We start from the raw sequence: 20,909 nt of genomic DNA on the forward strand, positions 1-20,909 counted from the left end.
CTGTTAAAACAAAAACAAGACACTCGGCTGACTGATTTAGAAAGTCCCCTCGACAGCTTGCTTGCGGGATGACGGGTACAGGGCTGACCCTGCTACTCGAGGAGTTACTCATCCAGCAGAGCAGAGCATTCTCTGTGCTCCTGACCCCACACAGTCCAAACAAGATTACCTTTAAAAAACAAAGGAGACAAGAAACCCTCACCTGTATATTCCATCGTAGTTTAGCTTAGAAGTTAAATTGCCCTGGTGCTTCTTCATGACTTGAGGGTGAAAGCATTCTGATGAATGAATGCATGAAGACAGCAATTTCACAATACTATTTCACTCACTATGAAAACACTAACATTTGTGCTGCTGGGATGAGCGCTGTATCATCAAGTGGTGGCAACATTCTTACCAGATTATCCAGCATCCGCATGAGCGCTTCAAACTCCTGCTCACCAATCTGCCACTTGGGAGGCGATCCGCTGCCCTCCCCTGCCGGGGACCCGGGGGAACGGGATTTGGCCTTGTACTTCCCAGGATCCAGGAGGACTAAATTGTCTGGCCCTCCCGCACTGGCCAGAGTTCGAACCTTTTCCAAAACAAGCAAACACTACAGTTGGAGTTCCTTGCTGATCAACGGGGTCAGATGCCCATGAGAGATCACTTCAACAGAAATGTAGGTTTCAAAAGAAACCAAATCATTATAAGAATAAAAAATGTGAGACAGACACTGATAGACAAATCACAAGGTAATCTTCAGAAGGTTTTCTTTAGCATGAAAAAATATTGGGCACTCATACTAGAAGGACAAAAGGGAAGACAAAGCCCTCCCAAGGCCATATGAAGGGGACTGGGGGCTGCATCACCACACAGACACAAGCCAGAGTGACAGTGAGGAACGCACATAGGGGCCGAGCAGACTCAGCATAAGCAGAGCCCGCTGCTGTGAGACTGTGGGCACATCTCTACTCCCTGCACCCACTTTTTCAAAAAGAGTGTGTGGAGTTCAAATGAAATGACATGTAGTAACATAAATAAAGCACCTGATAGCAGGGCTGGCATATGCTAGTACTCCATCAATGGCAGTGACTTATGTATTTGAAAAATTAAAAGTTAGAAATGAAAAGCCCAATAATCATTTGCCAACTTAAATCAGTGAAATGGCATTTTCCCTGGTCATCTTCCAAATCCATGAGCTCATCTTTAGCAAAGAAATCGCTCACAGACTCACTGCTGCAAAACAAATATCAAAAATCTATGGGAGGGCTTCCCTGGTGGCGCAGTGGTTGAGAGTCCGCCTGCCGATGCAGGGGACACGGGTTCGTGCCCCGGTCCGGGAGGATCCCGCATGCCGCGGAGCGGCTGGGCCTGTGAGCCATGGCCACTGAGCCTGCGCGTCCGGAGCCTGTGCTCCGCAACGGGAGAGGCCACAGCAGTGAGAGGCCCGCGTACCGCAAAAAAAAAAAAAAAAAAAGAAAATCTATGGGAACCCCACAAACACCTAAGTATACTATAGACCAAACGGAACGGCCACCACCTACCTGGATCTCACATGCAACCACAAGGTTATGGATGTAATAGAAGGCCTCCTCAACACTCTCTCCAACGGATACAAGCCCGTGATTCCGGAGAATAAGAACCTAAAGGGAGGAAACAGGAACGCTCTATGGACCTAGGCAAGAAGACAGATAACGTTTTTCTTCTTTCCTCTGTAATTTAAATACCAGATTAGATGCCTACTGACCTTGCTTTTAGGCCCCAAATTTTTCTGAATTAAAACTTTTTCTTCCTCATCAACCAGAATCCCGTGATAATCATGATAAGCCACTTCTCCAAGGGAAAGTGCCTCTGGGGAGATTGGCAAGAGGCCACATTTCATCGCAGAGACCTAGAGAACAAGCAGCACCATCAAGGAAGACGAATCAGGAGCTCCACTGACGACACGGCAAATGCTTTCCTCAAAAACGTAATGGGGGGAACATATTTTACTCTGTTCTCCTTTCAGAAATGAATGAACCCATGAATTTAAGATAAACCTTACTTCTGGGGCTCACCACCAATCTATTTTTAAAAATCAAAGCTACCACTGTCAAGGAAGGCCTCAAAAGAAATTCCACATATTTCTGGATTTCTCCCACACTGACTGTAAACACCAAGTGAGCTCAGATTTAATAAGATGAGTCCTGGATCTACTGCAAGGAGAGACAATGGCTTCCTCTGAATGAGTCACAACATTGCAAAGAGGGGTTTCTGAAGAGCTTTAAGGTTTTGTGTACTTTTCATCTTAGGTTGTAGGTGAGATAGGAACACCTGAAAGTCAGATAAAAGGAGATTTATAAAGATTTAGGATATTATACTGTATAAATTCTCTACATTTATTTAAGTGAAAAATCAAAGTGTCCATATAGCCCTTTAATTTCCTTAACTTTCCCAAACTGACTTTAGAATACGCTAATTTTAAAGGTCTTCTACCTAGACTAACAGGCCCCAAAGATTTAAATAATACATATGTAAGTGTAACAATTTCTTACAGAAAAGTTAATCTAAAAAGACAATACCACAAAAAAGGCAGTACCATATTTAATTCCTTTCACAATATCAGCCTTTCTGTAAGAAGTTATTTCCTTACAAAGTAAAGTTACTTTGATAATTTTTAAAACAAATTACATGCTATTTGTGATAACCACAGTCTCAAAGGTACCTCTAATGGTTCTTTAAAATGCATGGATTTTTCTTTTTTTTTTTTGGCATGGATTTTTTGGGGTTGGAAGAGCATGCATTCTTTTAAGAAAAAATTACATCATTTGGAGAATGATGTAACTAATAAAACTGATGCTGACATCAAGAACCATATCTTCAAAGTAAAACAAACAAACCAGATCCAACATTCATCCCAACAACCCAAGATCTATGATATTAAAACATCAAGACAGAGTGAAATTCAGTATTACTTAATCAATGAGGTCATCTGTCAAACAAATAAGCCCAGGAAGTCATTAAAGTATAAAACTGGTGATAAAAAAGACAATTCTAGACAGTTCTTGAGTGCTTCGCTTTCACATGACTGTGCCAACAACCAGAAAGTACACTTTCATACATACTGAGGGGTCCGAGTCTTGGTCAGGTGGCCTGTGTGCACCAGCAGGGTCCAGGCTTGGTGATCAGAATGGGGCAGGCTCCTGGCAAGCTCGGGGCTCAACGGCCAAGTCTCCTAAGAGTCTGCAGCGTCTGTGCCCTCTTCCCCCTTCTTTTTTTATTTTTTGGCTGCGCCACACGGCTTGAGGGGACCTTAGTTCCCCAACCAGGGACTGAACCCGGGCCAGGGCAGTGAAAGCGCCAAGCCCTAACCACTGGACCACCAGGGAACTCCCTTCCCCGGTATTACTCTCCCCAGTCACAATCCAGCCTGGGTTTCGCTAAATCCAGGCGGATCATCTGTGGAGGCTGGCTGGTGTGTCTCTCAGCCTCAACCTCTCCATCACAGGCCTGGCGCCTTCCCCTCAGACCGTCAAGCAGGTTCAAGTCTCCTGCATCCCACAAACCCTTGCCTGAGCCCAGCGTCCCCCACTTACCACCTCACTTCACCCTCCCTCCTCTTCCCACTTCTCTGCTCAACCAAGGAGTCTCAATTCACTGCTGTCATTCTGCACTTCCCAGTCTCCCATACGCTGAAATCTCACTCCCCTCTTCAACACTGATTTTTCTAATCGTTGAGTCTTACAACATTTTCAGACTTATTACATGTTTTTCAAAATCAGATAGTAAATGGACCCCTTAAAATATATTCTTTTAAGAAAGTCAAATGAAGTGAGGAAAAAAGATTTTTCTAATCCAACAAAATGAGGTTTGTTGACTTGGTGCAACAAGAGAGGGCAATTTGGAGGAAATGTGAAGTGCCGCTCACTGAACGGCTTTAAACTTGAAGTCTCTACCAGGGCAGCGCACTCACCGCGGCCCCTGCTGGTGTGTGAACGTGCACAACGCACTTCGCGTCTGGGCGTGCAGCGTAAATGGCAGAATGTAACGTGAAGCCAGCCTGATTTACCCCTAGATTAGTACTTCCACGGTCCACTGCCTCTCCTTGTAGACTGACTTTAACCTGAAATAAGAAAGCAAAATCTTAAATATCAAGAGGATTTCATGTTATCCTAACTAGAAATTACTTAAACCAAAGTTTAAAGTGTTTATAACTAATTATAAAAGTTTTTCCCTGAGTTAATCACACAAAACATAGAGTTTTTCCTCTTTCTTGGGTTTTACATGTCTAACGAGATTAGACAGTATTTAATTACCTAACATGACCTACATATACTTGATGCCCAAGAAGAGAAGGACATTCTTACCAAACTGGATGCAGTCACTTCGCTGTAGAGAAGTCCAAAAGGTACAACGAGGAAGTGTTCCTGCTCGGAGCTCACTCTGGTCTGTGCGGAGAATTACTGAGTTAGCTCAAAAATCCTACTGAAATTATTTGCATCTCTTTCAGTCCACAGACTCACGGTTTTTTTGTGAGCATTAACTGAGCTACATAGGGTCTCACTTAAATACAGTGCCTATCACAAAGCTAAGGGGTACTGAAAGCTTTCTGTTATTATGTTGTAGTAACTTACTGGGTACATGAAGTGCATCTTGGTCACATTCATGATAATTAACTTTATAAAGAAAAAACCTTCTGGTGGCTACCAAGCCAGTGTCACGTGCAAAAAGGTGACACTCCTCAAGGGTGTAATAATGAAAACCAAACCTTACTTTTTAAAAGTCAAAATGTTTTGTTTTTTTTTTAAGTACTCAAAACCTATAGGATAGTGAACAATCATAAAAATCACAAATAAGAGAGCGTTCTTCCTTTCTGCCTGACCAAAAGTCTCTACACATCACATCCTTACTCCCCTGGTATCTTTCTTCCTTCCACAATATAGTTTTCTTTCAACAATACAGATTTGTCACATATGATGGATATGTGCTAGATGCTAGTCATGTAGTGCGGGGTCGGGGGGGAGTCCTGCCCTCACAAAAATTTAGTCTAATTTTTATCAATGTAATGATTTGGGGATAGACTCAAAAGACTTCCCGAAGCTATTAGGACGGAACACATTTACTACTGGGCTAAGAATTCTAACTAGGGTCAGGTAGGTGGAATTCAATGTTTGTTGAAAAGGCCTTATGCTGTTTAGTCCAACTTCCTAACCAGCACAGTGACTTCTATAGTGGCCCAAAAGAAACACACACGGGGCGGAGGGGTGTCTGCTTGGACAGTGCAGTGATGCCCTCACACGGCCGGCCTCGTTCCTTCATTCAGCAAATAGTCCCGGAGGCCTTCTGCACCTGGAGGCTAGGGTACAGCAGTAAACAAACAGAAGCTGGAGAGGCCTAATCATTAAACACTCTCTCTTACACTGAACAGAAATCTGTCTGTGGTGTGCAACACAGAACGAGGTCTACCTCTGCCCTAAACTGTAGTTTAGTCCTGGGACATCTGAAACTATCCCATCTCCTCCATGTCACCTTCACGCGAAACTCACTGGATTTCCTCAGCACACTAGAATGCGGACCCACAGTCATATAAGACCTGAGTTAGAACCCAGAACTGTCTATGTTGCTCTGGGGACCCTGGGCTCCTGGCCTCCTCACCCATGAAGTGGGGATGAAAGGGGCTTGTGCTCACAATAAAGCTTTCAATAAATGGCATCTCTTAACTATTACACTACTGCAGTATTATTAATGGTGGTAGGAAAGCCATCTCTACAATATCCATTCTCTATAAATCTCTACTACTAGGTCTCTACTCCTTTTTAGTTGTTTCAAAAATGCTGGGAATTCCCTGGCAGTCCAGTGGTTAGGACTCCACACTTTCACTACCGAGGGGCCAGAAATATTTGGGCCTTTCCATAATTTTGGGCCTTTCCCCCAAATATTTTCCCATTAATTTTAAGTTAGCCAGGTTTTTTAACGCTGAAGTCAGTTCTTTTATTTTATAAAAGATGTTGATCTTTCTAACTATCTAAATCAAAACTATGCAAATTCCCCAATTCCCAAACTGGGTCAAAACAAAACTTAAACAAGGAATTACTGTGTATTTATTGGCTGGGATGAAGAAAAATAAGGTTGGAAACAGGGAAAAATTAAACGTCAGATTTTTTTTTTTTTTTTTAAACGTCAGATATTTTTAATTTTATTTATTTATTTTTTTGGCTGCGCTGGGTCTTCGTTGCAGCGCGTGGGCTTTCTCTAGTTGCGGCGAGCGGGAGCTACTCTTTGTTGTGGTGCGCGGGCTTCTCATTGCAGTGGCTTCTCTTTTTGCAGAGCATGGGCTCTAGGTGCGCGGATTTCAGCTACTGCAGCACGCAGGCTCAGTAGTTGCGGCATATGGGTCCTAGAGTGCACGGGCCTCAGTAGTTGCGGCGCATAGGCTCTTAGAGCGCAGGCTCAGTAGCTGTGGCACGCGGGCTCAATAGTTGTGGCTCACAGGCTCTTAGAGCACAGGCTCAGTAGTTGTGGTGCATGGGCTTAGCTGCTCTGTGGCATGTGGGATCTTCCCAGACCAGGGATCGAACCAGTGTTCCCTGCACTGGCAGGCAGATTCTTAACCACTGTGCCACAAGGGAAGTCCCAAGTCAGATATTTTTGCTTATTTTAAAAGTTTTTATTTTGAAACATGCATGTAAAAAAGTATTTAGCAGGTATACGTACAACTTAGGTAAAATAATAAATCAAATGTCCATGTACCTTTCAACCAGCTTCAGAAACAAAATAAATCTAATATTTCTGAAGCTGTTTCTTTCTCCCCATATCCCATAAGTAATCACTATCCTGAGTTATGTGTTAAGCATTTTCTTTCTTTTCCTTACAGTTTTACTTTATATATATTCATCCCTAAGCAATACATTGCTTAATTTTTATCTGTTTGTGAACTTCATGTAATTGCAATCATACTGTATTTTTCGGTGACTTTTTTTCCTCAACACTGTTTCTGAGATTCCTGCAGATGATATACAACATGGCAATAATTTATTCATCCTCATTGCTGTATAGTGCCTATTGGATGAATATACAATTTATGTATCCACCTTCTGTCAATGGACGTGGTTTTCATTTTGCCATTAAAAACAATGCTATGAACATTCTTATACCTGTCTCCTAGTGTACATGGTACAAGTTTCTCCAGGGTAACAAAGTAGGAGGTGAAGCCAATTATTTTCCAAAGGGCCTAATTAAATGTACACTCCTGCTAGTAGTATATGATAGTTCTGTGCTTCTACAACCATCTTTCCTAAAAATTAAAATCTGATGTCTGTGAAATGGTATTCCATCGTGACTTTATAATTTCCCAGTTACAACTGAGTTGAGCAACATTTCATATTTTTATAAGCCAGTCTCATTTCCCCTTCTGTGAAATTCCTGTAAATTGCCTTGTCTTTTGTCCATTTTATACTGGTTGCTTACTGATAGTTCTTCATCTGTTCTGGATACTAATTTCTTGTTGGCTAACCGTGAGGCAAAATCTTCTAGGTTGTAAGCTTTTATTTTCACTCTCTTTATGGTGTCTTTTAATGATGAGAAATTTGTTTACTTTAATGTAGTCAAATGATTTATTCATCTTTTCTTTTATGATAAGTGCTTTTGTGTCTTAAGACAACTTTCCTTAAGTCAGAGGTTAAAGGTAAGTGATTTTCACTTATACAGATCCTAAAATTTTTTAAGTATTATCTTTCACACTCAATGCTTAGTTCATTGGAATTGCTTTGTGACTCCATACAGTGTAAGGTAAGAATCCAACACAATTTTCCAACTCTGAGTTTTCCCTCCAGTTGTGCCAGCGCCCATTGCAGCCTGGCCCAGCACTCTTCCCTTGATGATCTGCAATGCAGACTCTTTTGTATACCTGATTTCTTTTTTTTTAATATTTATTTATTTATTTGGGTGCACCGGGTCTTAGTTGAGGCATGCAGGATCTCCACTGCAGCATGCGGGATCTAGTTCCCTGACCAGAAACTGAACTCAGGCCCCCTGAACTGGGACCGTGGAGTCTTAACCACTGGACCACCAGTGAAGTCCCTGTATATCTGATTTCAGTACATAAAGATCTAGTTCTGGGCTCTGTCGCACTGGTTTATCTGTTTCTGCCTTTCCCCAAAGCACACTATTTTAGTTACCATCACTTTATAAGTTTGACACTTGATAGGAAAAAATATCTCCTTACCTAGTTCTTCAGGAGTTATCTATTCTAGGCCTTTTTTCCTCCACATAAGTTTTAGAAGCACGCTCATGCTATGAGGTCCCACATTAAAAAAATACTACATAGCCAGTTTTACTCACTTTTTTCTTTGTCTATGTATATATATATATATATACACACACACATAATTCATATAGCTATAAACAGTATACATTTTATATTTTCTCTTTTATAATAATTATTTTCCATGGTTTCAGATGGTCTTTATCAATTATTTTTCATAATATGTAACATTCCCTCAAGCTGATGTTGAATAACTGAGCCATTTCCCACCTACTGATGGATATTAAGACTCAAATTTTTTTATTATTACAGATAATGCTATAATAAATATATTTATACATCATGTTTTCTTCTTTGACTTCTTTCTTTAACATATATTTCCAAGAGTGAGCTTAACAGATCTACATATTATAATGGAAAAGCTTAAAATATACAATCTTCAGAATCTGAAACAAAAAGGAGAAAGTGCTAAATACTGATGTAGACTGAAAAAAGAGAGGACATTTCAAAGTAAGTTTTCTAGTCCCTGATGGCGTAGCACTGGTCTAACTGCGAGTCTTCCCACATGTAATGCCCCTTCTCTGTGCACAAGGAATAAGCGCTAACGTCATTCACCGAAAACACAATACACCCGACTCACTATCTCTGGCAGACATCCCTATCATGTCCTCAGAACACAGTCACTGTGGACCCGCTGCCACCTCTGGAGCCCACCACCTCGGAGGGTTAGCATTCCTTGGAATCCAGAATGGAGGTGAACCTAGCATTCCACTGACACCCAGAGGCATTTAGGGACGGAAAGACCCTGCCATTGGCTACGAGCCACCAAGAGAGGAAGCCCACCTCATGTGCCAACTGGGCTATCCTGTCTTTTGACACCCCCACTCAAAAGCTTCTCTAAATCCAATGCAATCTTAAGACAGAGATTAATTCAGACAATCATCTCCAATCCTCTAACACCTGTTAGCACTTTTAAATCCCTTTAGCAGAAAATCCCTATTGCCCTCCTTCAAAGAAAGGGCACGATGACCTGTTGGCACTTTTTGGCTGCACTGATACTATTAATATTTCTATTCTGTTAAATCTATATATGATAACGCCTAGACTGTGAAACCAAAATATGGATGCTATAAATAGTTAAAAAAACAAAAACTTTCTTCCTCAAAGATTCTCTAGTTCACAAGATATAAGAAATATGTTTTGTAACTTGAATTTCTTTTTTATTCAGTGTTAAGTCCCAAAGAGATCACTTACAGAAAAGTAAACACCTAACTAATGTTTTTTTAATTTTTTTTTTGCAGAACACAGGCCTCTCACTGTTGTGGCCTCCCCCGTTGCAGAGCACAGGCTCCGGACGCGCAGGCTCAGCGGCCATGGCTCACGGGCCCAGCCGTTCCGCAGCATGTGGGATCTTCCCGAACCGGGGTACGAACCCGTGTCCCCTGCATCGGCAGGCGGACTCTCAACCACTGCGCCACCAGGGAAGCCCCTAACTAATGTTTTAATTCTGCCAAGTCCTAAATAATTAAAGGGGGAAAAAAATGATCAATTTAAGCAATTCAAACTTATTTAAATAGCATTCATAATAGGACTAGTAGTAAACAGCTTTTAAAATCCCCAGAGAATGTAAGGCTGGCATTAAGCCAAGGATTACATTTCCTCTTAGCGATGTAATATTTTCATGGAATTAATTTTTAGGCAACCATTTAGCATTAAATCTCTACACAGGGGCTTCCCTGGTGGCGCAGTGGTTGAGAATCTGCCTGCCAATGCACGGGTCATGGGTTCGAGCCCTGGTCTGGGAAGATCCCACATGCCGCGGAGCAACTGGGTCCATGAGCCACAACTACTGAGCCTGCGCATCTGGAGCCTGTGCTCCGCAACAAGAGAGGCCAAGATAGTGCGAGGCCCGCGCACCGCGATAAAGAGTGGCCCCCGCTCGCCGCAACTAGAGAAAGTCCTCACACAGAAACGAAGACCCAATGCAGCCAAAAATAAATAAATAAACTTACTAAAAAAAAAAAAATCTACATAGACGTTCTGTCAAGTATAATTAGCCACAGAGGCCAGCAATTTCCACGCAGGCACAAGGAAGAGAGCCAGCTCTTGTGGGAGGCTAACTGGATCCACTGACCAAATATCAAAAGGCGCCTCCTCTGTGCCCAGCACAGGAATTCTTCCCAGGACACAGCCGGAGGCTCCTTTCATGGAGCTGATGTGGACGACGAACAAACGTACAGTATGGATGATGGTAACTGCTGTGGGGGAAATAAAGCAGATGTTCTAGGGTGGAAGTGACATTCCACAGGCAAGACAGCATAGATACAACAGGGTCAGGTCTGCGTTTTGAAAGGTTCACTTTAGCGGCAATGTGGAGAACAGAGGGGAGGGTAACTCGGTATATCTGGCAAAGATCCCTACCATGTCCCAGAAGCACAGTGCACTAGTCACAAAGGTGGGCTTCAGACTACCATCAAAGAGCATTCCTTGGAGTCAAGAATGGAGCTGGGAACCTCCCTGGTGGTCCACTGGGTAAGACTCCGTGCGCCCAATGCAGGGGGCCCGTGTTCAATCCCTGGTCAGGGAACTAGATCCTGCATGCATGCCACAACTAAAAGCATGCCTGCCGCAACTAAGAAGCCCACATCCAGCAACTAAGATCCTTTCACAGCCAAAACAAATAAATAAATACTTAAAAAAAAAAAATGAATGAAGCTGAACTAAGCACTGCTGGTTATGAGTCCACAAGTAAAAAACACCTACACATGTGTATTAAGTACTGTGTGTACTGAGTGTGTTGAGTATGGAGAAAAGGGTAAAACGATTTAAACGTCTGTTAATGCTGGTTATCTCAAGGGGGACAAGAGTATTCACAGGATTATGATTTCTTCTTTCAACGTCTGTGTAAGGGACGCTTGCCACAATAAGCACACACTATATTAATAATTTAAAATATCCAATAAGGGGCTTCCCTGGTGGCGCAGTGGTTAAGAATCCTCCTTCCAATGCAGGGGACACAGGTTTGAGCCCTGGTCCGGGAATATCCCACATGCTGCAGAGCAACTAAACCCGTGTGCCACGACTAATGAGCCTGTGCTCTAGAGCCCACGAGCCACAACTACTGAGCCTGCGCTCTAGAGCCCTTGAGCCACAACTACTGAGCCTGTGCGCCACAACTACTGAAGCCCACGTGCCCTAGAGCCTGTGCTCCTCAACAAGGGAAGCCACCGCAATGAGAAGCATGCACTCTGCAACCAAGAGTAGCCCCTGCTCGCTGCAACTAGGGAAACCCTGAGCGCAGCAACGAAGACCCAATGCAGCCAAAAACAAATTAAAAAAAAAAAAAGAATGAATTGAAGAAACTAGAGGTCCTGATAATGTTGAAAAATGGCTAAAACTGGAATATCTGAAGAAATAAATATGAGAGATAGAAGGCTTTGGTCCAAGTAGGAAAGAAAACATCTTCATTCTTGATTTTTTAGGCATAAAAAGAACTTTAGGAACTGCCTATAATTTGGTAAACACTCATTTATTAGGTGAGCAAGCAAGAAAGGAGTTTTAAAGAACTACTGTTCTCATAATTTTTAATTCAAACTGGCTAATTCTCAGATTATTATACTCTGCAGTCAGCAATCAGAAGGAAGGTGTTCCAAGATTTACTTCAGCTCAGCCAGATTCCCTCTCCCCCTAAATGAAAACAGGTGGTGCCAGACACATACTACTCCACTTATCATTCAGTTACTACCCCATTTAATACTCACTGTGATGTGATTGTAGATAAGCTGAGACCATCCAAAGAGATCTGCTAGTCGGTAAAACGCTGCCAGTTTACACCGCAATAACTTCTCCCCTTTGTCATAGGCAATAGAATCAGATCCTCTAAGGTCATTCACAGGAGTCACCATACCAAGACCTGAAATGAAAAAAGAAACAAGACTCAAAGATTTAATATTTCTTGTCAAATGTAAATCAAATAATAGTTGAGATATTAATCGTCCCACAATGGGCCATAAGGTAAGTCTTGAAAACGTCAAAGACTATTTCATAAAGACCAAGTTCCCCAACATTAATACAATTAAGGTAGAAATCAATAACAGAAAGGTAATAAAATTTGTAGCATGCAGTAAAGCAAAACTTAGAAGGACATTTACAGTATTAAACATATACATTATGGGGCTTCCCTGGTGGCGCAGTGGTTAAGAATCCACCTGCCAATGCAGGGGACACGAGTTCAAGCCCTGGTCTGGGAAGATCCCACATGCAGCGGAGCAACTAAGCCCATGCACCACAACCACTGAGCCTGCCCTCTAGAGCCCACAAGCCACAACTACTGAAGCCTCCGTGCCTAGAGCCTGTGCTCTGCAACAAGAGAAGCCACCATAATGAGAAGCCCACGCACCACAACGAAGAGTAGCCCCCGCTCACCGCAACTAGAGAAAACCTGCATGCAGCAACAAAGACCCAATGCAGCCAAAAATAATAAATAAGTAAGTAAGTAAATAAATTTATTACAAAAAAAAAGAGGGGAGGGGAGGAGAGGGGAATATGGGGCTGGGAACGAGAGAAAAGAAAAGAAGAAAAGAGAAAAGACCCAGATAAAAGCAAGGGAGGAGAATTAAATAAGCTGCCATATTTTTTAGCACTTCACAAAAACAACAGAAGAGGGAGCTCTAGAGTCAGGATTCCTGAACTGGACTCCTCCAGGAAAACTAATTTCATGTAAAAATGAACAGAAAAATATCATGATCAAATACCACACAAAAATTATTCAAAGAGGGCTTCCGTGGTGGTACAGGGGTTAAGAATCCGCCTGCCGATGCAGGGGACACGGGTCCAAGCCCTAGTCTGGGAAGATCCCACATTCTGTGGAGCAATTAGGCCCATGTGCCACAACTACTGAGCCTAGGCTCTAAAGCCCACGAGCCACAACTACTGGGCCCACGCACCGCAACTACTGAAGCCCATGCGCCTAGAGCCCATGCTCCGCAACAAGAGAAGCCACGGGGGCTTCCCTGGTGGCACAGTGGTTAAGAGTCCGCCTGCTAATGCAGGGGACATGGGTTCGTGCCCCGGTCTGGGAAGATCCCACATGACGCGGAGCGGCTGGGCCCGTGAGCCATGGCCGCTGAGCCTGCACGTCCGGAGCTTGTGCTCCGCAACGGGAGAAGCCACAACAGTGAGAGGCCCGTGTACAGCAAAAAAAAAAAAAAAAAAGAGAAGCCACGGCAATGAGAAGACCACGCACCACAATGAAGAGTAGCCTCCACTCTCCACAACTAGAGAAAGCCTGCACGCAGCAACGAAGACCCTATGCAGCCAAAAATGAATTAATTAAATAAATTTTAAAAATAAATTATTAAAAGAAAAAAGAGCAAAATCACATTCCTACACATAACAAAAGCACAAAAAACATATCCACAAAACAAATGAAAACTATAACCTATTATTTCATAAAAGATAAAGAAAGGCATTAATAATAAAAGATAAGAAAAATGTTTAATATAATTAGAAAAATTCAGAAATGAGGGCTAGAATATAAAAGGAATTAGATATAAATGAAAAATAATTTTAAAAATAAATATTAAAAACAGCGTAAAGGTGAAAGAGGAGAAAAACTTTTTAAATCATAAAGAAATGAAGAAAGTGATAAAAAGAACTTGAGAAAACGTTGACAGTTAAAGAAGTCAGACAAGGAAAATCCATCATGTGCATACCAGGAAACAAAAGCAAGGGAACAGAATGAATATTAAAAACCAATTCAAGAAAACACTCTGAAAATAAAAAAGGTTTGGAAGGGCACATCATCTGAGAAAACTGCCCAGAAAGACAAACACCAAGACATATTCTGGTAAAATTTCTGGACTCTAAAGAAAAAGGAAAATAGATTATGAGCATCAAGGAAAAGAAACCAAGTAACTTATATGGAAAGATTGTCTTCAAATTCTAAGAAAATGAATTATGCATTTAAGATACACAAAATAGGAAAATGTGAGCCAATGATTTTATACCCAAACTAACTAAACCAAATTAACATTGACATATAAAGGCCACAACGCAAGAATGAAGAAATCCTTTCCACAAGTGTTTTCTGGGAAATCTACTATAAAAGCAACTTCAGACAACCAAATTGACTAAAGGGGCACTGATACAAGGACTGGTGGTGAGCATTAAATATATATTTATTACAGAATTAAGTTATTAATTGTAACACAAAATGAATGTAAAAACAAGACCATAACATATAATGGTTATATGCTCTGACAACAGAGAATATAACTATTTTAAAACATGAAGAGAGAACATATTATTGGTATAGGATTGATACTGTGTGGGGTATGTGAGAGAAAGCAAATGAGTTATTAATATTCTAGTTTTGTTATTCCTGGTGTCCTGGAGAACCAGAATTCGTGTTGTAGAAGAAAGAAAAACAAATGTTAGATAGAAGAGGTTAAGTAAAAACCCCTTAGACCTGAATTTTAATTGGAATTATAATTCCAATATATTTATAATTATACTTACAATTCCAATTTATCAATATAGTATACAAATCACAAGGTAATTTTTAAAAATAAATTTATTTGTTTATTTTTGGCTGCATTGGGTCTTCGTTGCTGTGCGCGGGCTTTCTCTAGTTGCAGTGCGCGGGCTTTCTCTATTTGCAGTGAGCAGGGGCTACTCTTCGTTGCAGTGCGCGGGCTTCTCACTGTGGTGGCTTCTCTTGTTGGGGAGCACAGGCTCTAGTTGCGCGGGCTTCAGTAGTCGTGGCTCACGGGCTATAGAGCGCAGGCTCAGTAGTTGTGATGCACAGGCTTAGCTGCTCCGCAGCATGTGGGATCTTCCCAGACCAGGGCTCGAACCCATGTCCCCTGCATTGGCAGGTGGATTCTTAGGAAATCTCCAAAAGGTAATTTATATTTCCTAGCTCTATCCACTAAAAAGGTCTAAAAAGAATAACTAACCAGTCGGTAGCAAAGAGCATTTCTAGCACCCAGACTAAAATTTCATTTCTCACAAAAAGAAATCAAGGTTTCTTAGAGAAATGGCTGACTCCAGATCTGGGGCAGGAAATGTACAAGATGAGCCTAGAACATCTCCTACAGGAGGTGGCCTGGAAGCTGTCAAAGACTACTAGGCTCAGGAGTCAACTTGGAGAGGTTCTCTTTAGTCAAAGGTGGGACAATGTGAGTAGTATCAAAAAGGATAACTGCAATGTTTTGAAACACATTAAATATATTTAAATCTCTGCAGGGACTTCCCTGGTGGCGCAGTGGTTAAGACTTTGTGCTCCCAATGCAGGGGGCCCGGGTTCGATCCCTGGTCCGGGAACTAGATCCCACATGCATGCTGCAACTAAGAGTTCTCATGCCACAAAACTAAGGAAGCCAGCGAGCCGCAACTAAGGAGCCCACAAGCTGCAATTAAGGAGCCCGCATGCCACAACTATGGAGCCCATGTGCCGCAACTAAGGAGCCGGCGAGCCACAGGAGCCCTCGAGCCTCAACTATGGAGCCTGTGAGCTGCAACTAAGGAGCCTGCCTGCCACAACTAAGACCCGACACAACCAAATAAATAAATTTTTTTAAAAACCTATGCATTCAAAATAATATTAAAGAAATAGTAATTGGTCACTTTAGAAGATGACAGGAAACCAACTTCTCGTTTTGAACGGTTACCTTTATACAAACCGTACCACGGGGTAAGCAAAAGAGCTGAGAGGAAGTTTCTTTTTGTGCGTGTGGGTTGAGGGCTGACTTCCAATAGATCTCAGCAAGGAAGCTGCTCTGCTCCGTATGAAACCCTGACCAACAAGCAGGTCATCTATGAATGGTTTAGCACCAGCCTCCCTGCAATCATGTGTTGAGTGACAGAGAATGAGGCGGCCCCCTTTCTGGTCATGCCCCATTTCCCAGAGAAGTTTCTCTTTACAGAAATGTTCTAACTAGTAAATACAGAAGAAGGAATGACAAAATTAAAATATCACCATCTTGGAACCTTTGTTAAATTAACGGATCTAGGCATTGAGCAATGATGGCTGCTACAGCACAAATGGCAACAAGCAGGCTTATGTGCCTGCGGGTAGAACACAGTGCCACCTATGCAGTGAGCTTGCCAAAGAACAAAATCCAAATACAGCCAAGCTTCTAGACCCAGCTACCAATTTACTGTAAATACAAAAGAAAAAAGAATATAATGGGCACCATGGAGATGGCATCAGTAAAATTCAAGACTGTAGCAAACTCTACAGGTCAACAAAACCCATTTCCTTTAAAGTGCGAGGAGAAAAAGAGAGATGGAGGGGCAACTTGTAGCTTTAAAAATGCTGAAGAGACAGTAAGTAAAAAAAGACAAATACTAAACCATAATATATTTAAGTATAACCATTTGGATGATAAAACTATAAAGAAAAGCAAGGCAGTGATACCATTCAAGTCAAGACGGTGATTCCTTTTAAGAGGGCAAGCAACTGATAAAACTTTATTTCTTAACCAGGGTGCTGGTTATAAAGGCGTTCACCTTAAACCATTCATACGTTATATATCTTTTTGTTCTATGCCATCTACATACATTATATTCCACAACAAAGGTTAAAATTCACATTAAAATTTTTTATATGTGAGAAGTAAACTATTAGATACAATTAAAACTAGATTTTTTTCTTCCTTCTTTTTTTGGTGTGGCACTATTAAAATTTCCTTTATCTCTGACTAGAAAACAATATGTGAGTAAATATATTACATTGTCCTTTATTATCTAATTCATATAAATATCACTAGAATCCATTAAGAATCCATGTGAGGACTTCCCTGGTGGTGCAGTGGTTAAGAATTCGCCTGCCAATGCAGGGGACACGGGTTCGACCCCTGGTCCAGGAAGATCCCACATGCCGTGGAGCTACTAAGCCATGCGCCACAACTACTGAGCCTGCGCTCTAGAGCCCGTGGGCCACAACTACTGAACCCACGCAACACAACTACTGAAGCCCATGCGCCTAGAGCCTGTGCTCTGCAACAAGAGAAGCCACTGCAATGAGAAGCCTGTGCACCACAACAAAGAGTAGCCCCCGCTCGCCGCAACTAGAGAAAGCCCGCGTGCAGCAACAAAGACCCACCGCAGCCAAAAATAAAATTAAATAAATAAATAAAAAAGAATCCATGTGAAAACATGAAAACCTAGTGACTACCATTCAACTTCAGGATGGAAGTGTGAGCTAGTAAATTACATGTGATTTTTAACACTCTCTGGACATTAATGATATTATCACTCAGGTGAATGTCAATCAACTTCTAAGAATACCAGAGAACAGACAGGTAAATAGCACATGGCAGGTGATCTAACGCAAACCAATACCTTAAGTTGGTAGTCAGAAGCTGATTATCCAACTAGAAACATCAGAGACTGATCCAGGGCACAGTACACAGCAGGTCACATTAGCTGATGCTCAAGGTACCCTGGGCTCCACCTTGTCATGTTAACGTTTACAAATTCAACAGCCACGGCAAAGCGCCATCTCTGCACAACTATCTTTGCTAACTAACTTTGCTCACATTCACCCACCCAACAGTTTTCTTCTAGCTTTCTTTTGGAATTTTTCTGTTTCTCATTCATTTGCAAAGAGCAGTGAGGAATGGTGGATAAGAAATGTTGGCTTGGGGCTTCCCTGGTGGCGCAGTGGTTAAGAATCCGCCTGCCAATGCAGGGGACACGGGTTTGAGCCCTGGTCCGGGAAGATCCCACATGCCGCGGAGCAACTAAGCCCATGCACCACAACTACTGAGCCTGCGCTCTAGAGACCATGAGCCACAACTACTGAACCCCGTGCGCCTAGAGCCCGTGCTCCACAACAAGAGAAACCACCGTAATGAGAAGCCCACGCACCGCAACCAACAGTAGCCCCTGCTCGTCACAACTAGAGAAAGCCCGCGTGCAGCAACGAAGACCCAACACAGCCAAAAATTTAAAATGAAATAAATAAATTTATTTAAAAAAAAAAAAGAAATGTTGGCTTGACTGAAATAAGTTCAGGCAAAATCAAAATCAATGTGCTACTCCCCAAGCATTATTTCTAATTAGTTTTTTTTTTTTAATTCATAAAGGGTCTGAGAAGCCACATAAAAAGTTACCTGCCTGAGAAATAACAGTCCCACTGGCTCATAAAAAAGGAGCCCTCTATAGTCAAGACATTTTTAGGCCTATCTTTTACTACAACTAAAACTCAATTTTTAAAAAAACCTCAATTCTATGTATTACATAGTGTGTGCTCATCTATTTCACATTGGAAAATATTAGGAAATTTTACCCGGAAAATGACAAAGAATGTATACCAAGTCAGGAACTACTCACTCATGTTTAAGGCAGCCATCCCTCCCTGCGGAGCTGCCGGGTAGACATTCGGTACATTCGTGGTCATAAAATCTGCAATCTGCTGTAATGCCAATAGGCCTGTGGGATTCTTCCCCTTCTTAAATTGTTCCTGTATCATTGATTCCAATTCTTCACAGAAAGCCTAATAAAAGGCAAATTAAAACAATGAGATATCGTTTCTTTTCTGTTCCTTGGGAAGGCAAGGGTAACTATCGCATAGACTAATTTTCTGTTTGTTTTCATCCAGTGCTGGAAAGGCAAATGGATAGTCTCAATATATCACTACCTGGAGCATAAATAAGTACATTCTTTCTGGACAGTAATTTAACAAGATAAAAGCTTAAAAATTTGAACAGGCATCCTATTCCTAGGAATCTTTTCTAAGGAACTCATCACAGATGTGCTCAAAGACTTATTCATAAGGATGCTCATTCCAGCATTATTACCAATAAAAGGGAAAACAGGTAACAGTCTACATTTTAAACAGTAGGGGACTGATTAAATACCCTGAGTCACCTTACAACACCTGACACTGTTCTAGGCACTGAGGACACATAGGAAGAAAATGGCTTTGCCATCAGGAACTTAAAACTTAGTAAGGAAAACAAAAAGAAAAAATCCACAGTACAAAGGACCCTCTGTATCAACAGCATTCCAGATGACCTATATGTGCACAGTATGGAGCTGCGCTTAGCAACTACCAGTGAGTGAGGCCTGGAGCCACCCATCTGGACCCCAGACTCTTTCCTCAACCAGCAGTCACCAGCCAATGACCTTGCCTGCTTGCTTGCTTGGTCCTAACTCCGGATGGTTAAATATCCACACCCTCCCCTCTCAGCTCCCTGATCGCCTCTCCTCCAACGACTGTGTCATCCAATTCACCCCGGCCTCCTATTTCCATGGTCATGCCCTAGAGACCTGCTCATTTCTAGTAACTGGGCCCCTCTTCAGTCTCGGAGCCAAGCACATGCTCTCCAAACACCCTCTCCTAGTGTCCGTCTTGATCCTAAGACCTTATCACCATCCCGTACCTTCCCTGTGTCCTGACCTCTCTCACTCAGCTTAGGCCCTTGGTTTAAAACTATAGCCATTCCCTTGCTTACAACTTCAACTCTCTACCATTTCATCTGGCAAAATCCCAACCCCATGTTAAGTTCAACTCTTCACACCCTTTCTATTCACGCTGCTGAAAGTGGCTGGGGGGCAAAAACGAACACCGTACCGCACTGTCTCACTGTAAATCCATGACCACTGACCTGAGTGCACCCTTGACATTAACCCAGGGATCATTCCTGACCTTTCTTGCCCATTCTCTCGCCTACTCTCCATGCCTTCTCTACACCACTCCCCGTGCCCATTCTAAGCAGATGCCTCCACTTGTTATTCCACTGAGAACAGAGAATCAGTCTGAAGGAAACTTCCACAGGTTCCCTCGCACATCTCCCAACTGTCAGCATCTGTACACACAGGGTGGGCCTTCCCACTCCTTACTGCAGTTGAACGATCCACGCTCCTAAAACCAAAAAACCAACACCGGGTACATTCTACTCAGTAAAGCCCAGGCCTTACCAGTCTTTCCTCTAGGGTTCTTTCTCTGTTCCCAGACCCCACAGTGCATGTGGGTCAGTAACATTTTGATGCTGACTGTATTCTTGACCCCTGTGGGTAGGGACTTGGCATCCCCAGTGCCCCCAGCACAGTGCCTGGCACATACTCGGTACTGAAAGTTTAGCTTCTTCACTCTATCCTTAGTGATTTTCACTTGGTTTCTTGTTGCTTTTACACAGGAAAACTGCTCAAGCCAAGTCTAGATGTTATCCTGATTCCTTTTTTTCCCTCACCTCTTCCTCCCCATCCATCAGCAAGTCCTATTTATTCCACCTTCAAAACAGAACACAAATGAGTTTACCTCTCTCCACCTCTACCACCACCACTCTGGCCCAAGCTACCACTACCTCTTGCTTGGAAAGACACCTTATTCTCTTGCCCTTTACGGTGCTCTCTGTATACCAACCCAGAATGAGTTACTCAAAGACTGAAGCGTGCCGTTCCCATCTGCACCGTACCCTGAGCTGGGCTGACACAGCCTCTGAGGCAACTGCCCCTTCCTCCCTCTCCAATCTCACACACCCCGCACTCCCGCTTCCTATGCCCAGACCACACTGGCTGCCCTTGGACTCTTCAAGCTCATTCCTGTCCTGGGAATTTCATGTCTGCTTCTCCCCCATCCCTGCATGGCCGGCTCCTTCCTGTCATTCAGAGTTCAGGTCAAATCTTCCTCACTCAGAGAGGTTTGTTCTACCCAGTCACACTCAATCTAATC

At 42.5% G+C, this 20,909-nt stretch overlaps 1 protein-coding gene across 6 annotated transcripts in view; it reads right to left on the bottom strand.

Annotated features, from left to right (window-relative positions):
• The window catches only part of ADD1 (adducin 1), a 76,586-nt gene that overhangs the window by 19,359 nt on the left and 36,318 nt on the right, over nt 1-20,909 (bottom strand). For 5 of the 6 annotated variants that reach the window (XM_060148828.1, XM_060148826.1, XM_060148825.1 and 2 more), the window contains exons 3-9: nt 18,566-18,728; nt 11,986-12,137; nt 4,329-4,409; nt 3,935-4,084; nt 1,730-1,873; nt 1,527-1,625; nt 398-574 (exon numbers count right to left, since the gene is read on the bottom strand). In XM_060148828.1, coding sequence (XP_060004811.1) covers nt 398-574; nt 1,527-1,625; nt 1,730-1,873; nt 3,935-4,084; nt 4,329-4,409; nt 11,986-12,137; nt 18,566-18,728 — 966 coding nt within the window. The remainder of the gene's footprint in view (nt 1-397; nt 575-1,526; nt 1,626-1,729; nt 1,874-3,934; nt 4,085-4,328; nt 4,410-11,985; nt 12,138-18,565; nt 18,729-20,909) is intronic. The other variant, XM_060148827.1, reaches the window with a different exon arrangement.

Source organism: Lagenorhynchus albirostris, chromosome 4 (assembly GCF_949774975.1).
Source record: "Lagenorhynchus albirostris chromosome 4, mLagAlb1.1, whole genome shotgun sequence".
In the NCBI taxonomy this organism is placed as follows: domain Eukaryota; kingdom Metazoa; phylum Chordata; class Mammalia; order Artiodactyla; family Delphinidae; genus Lagenorhynchus; species Lagenorhynchus albirostris.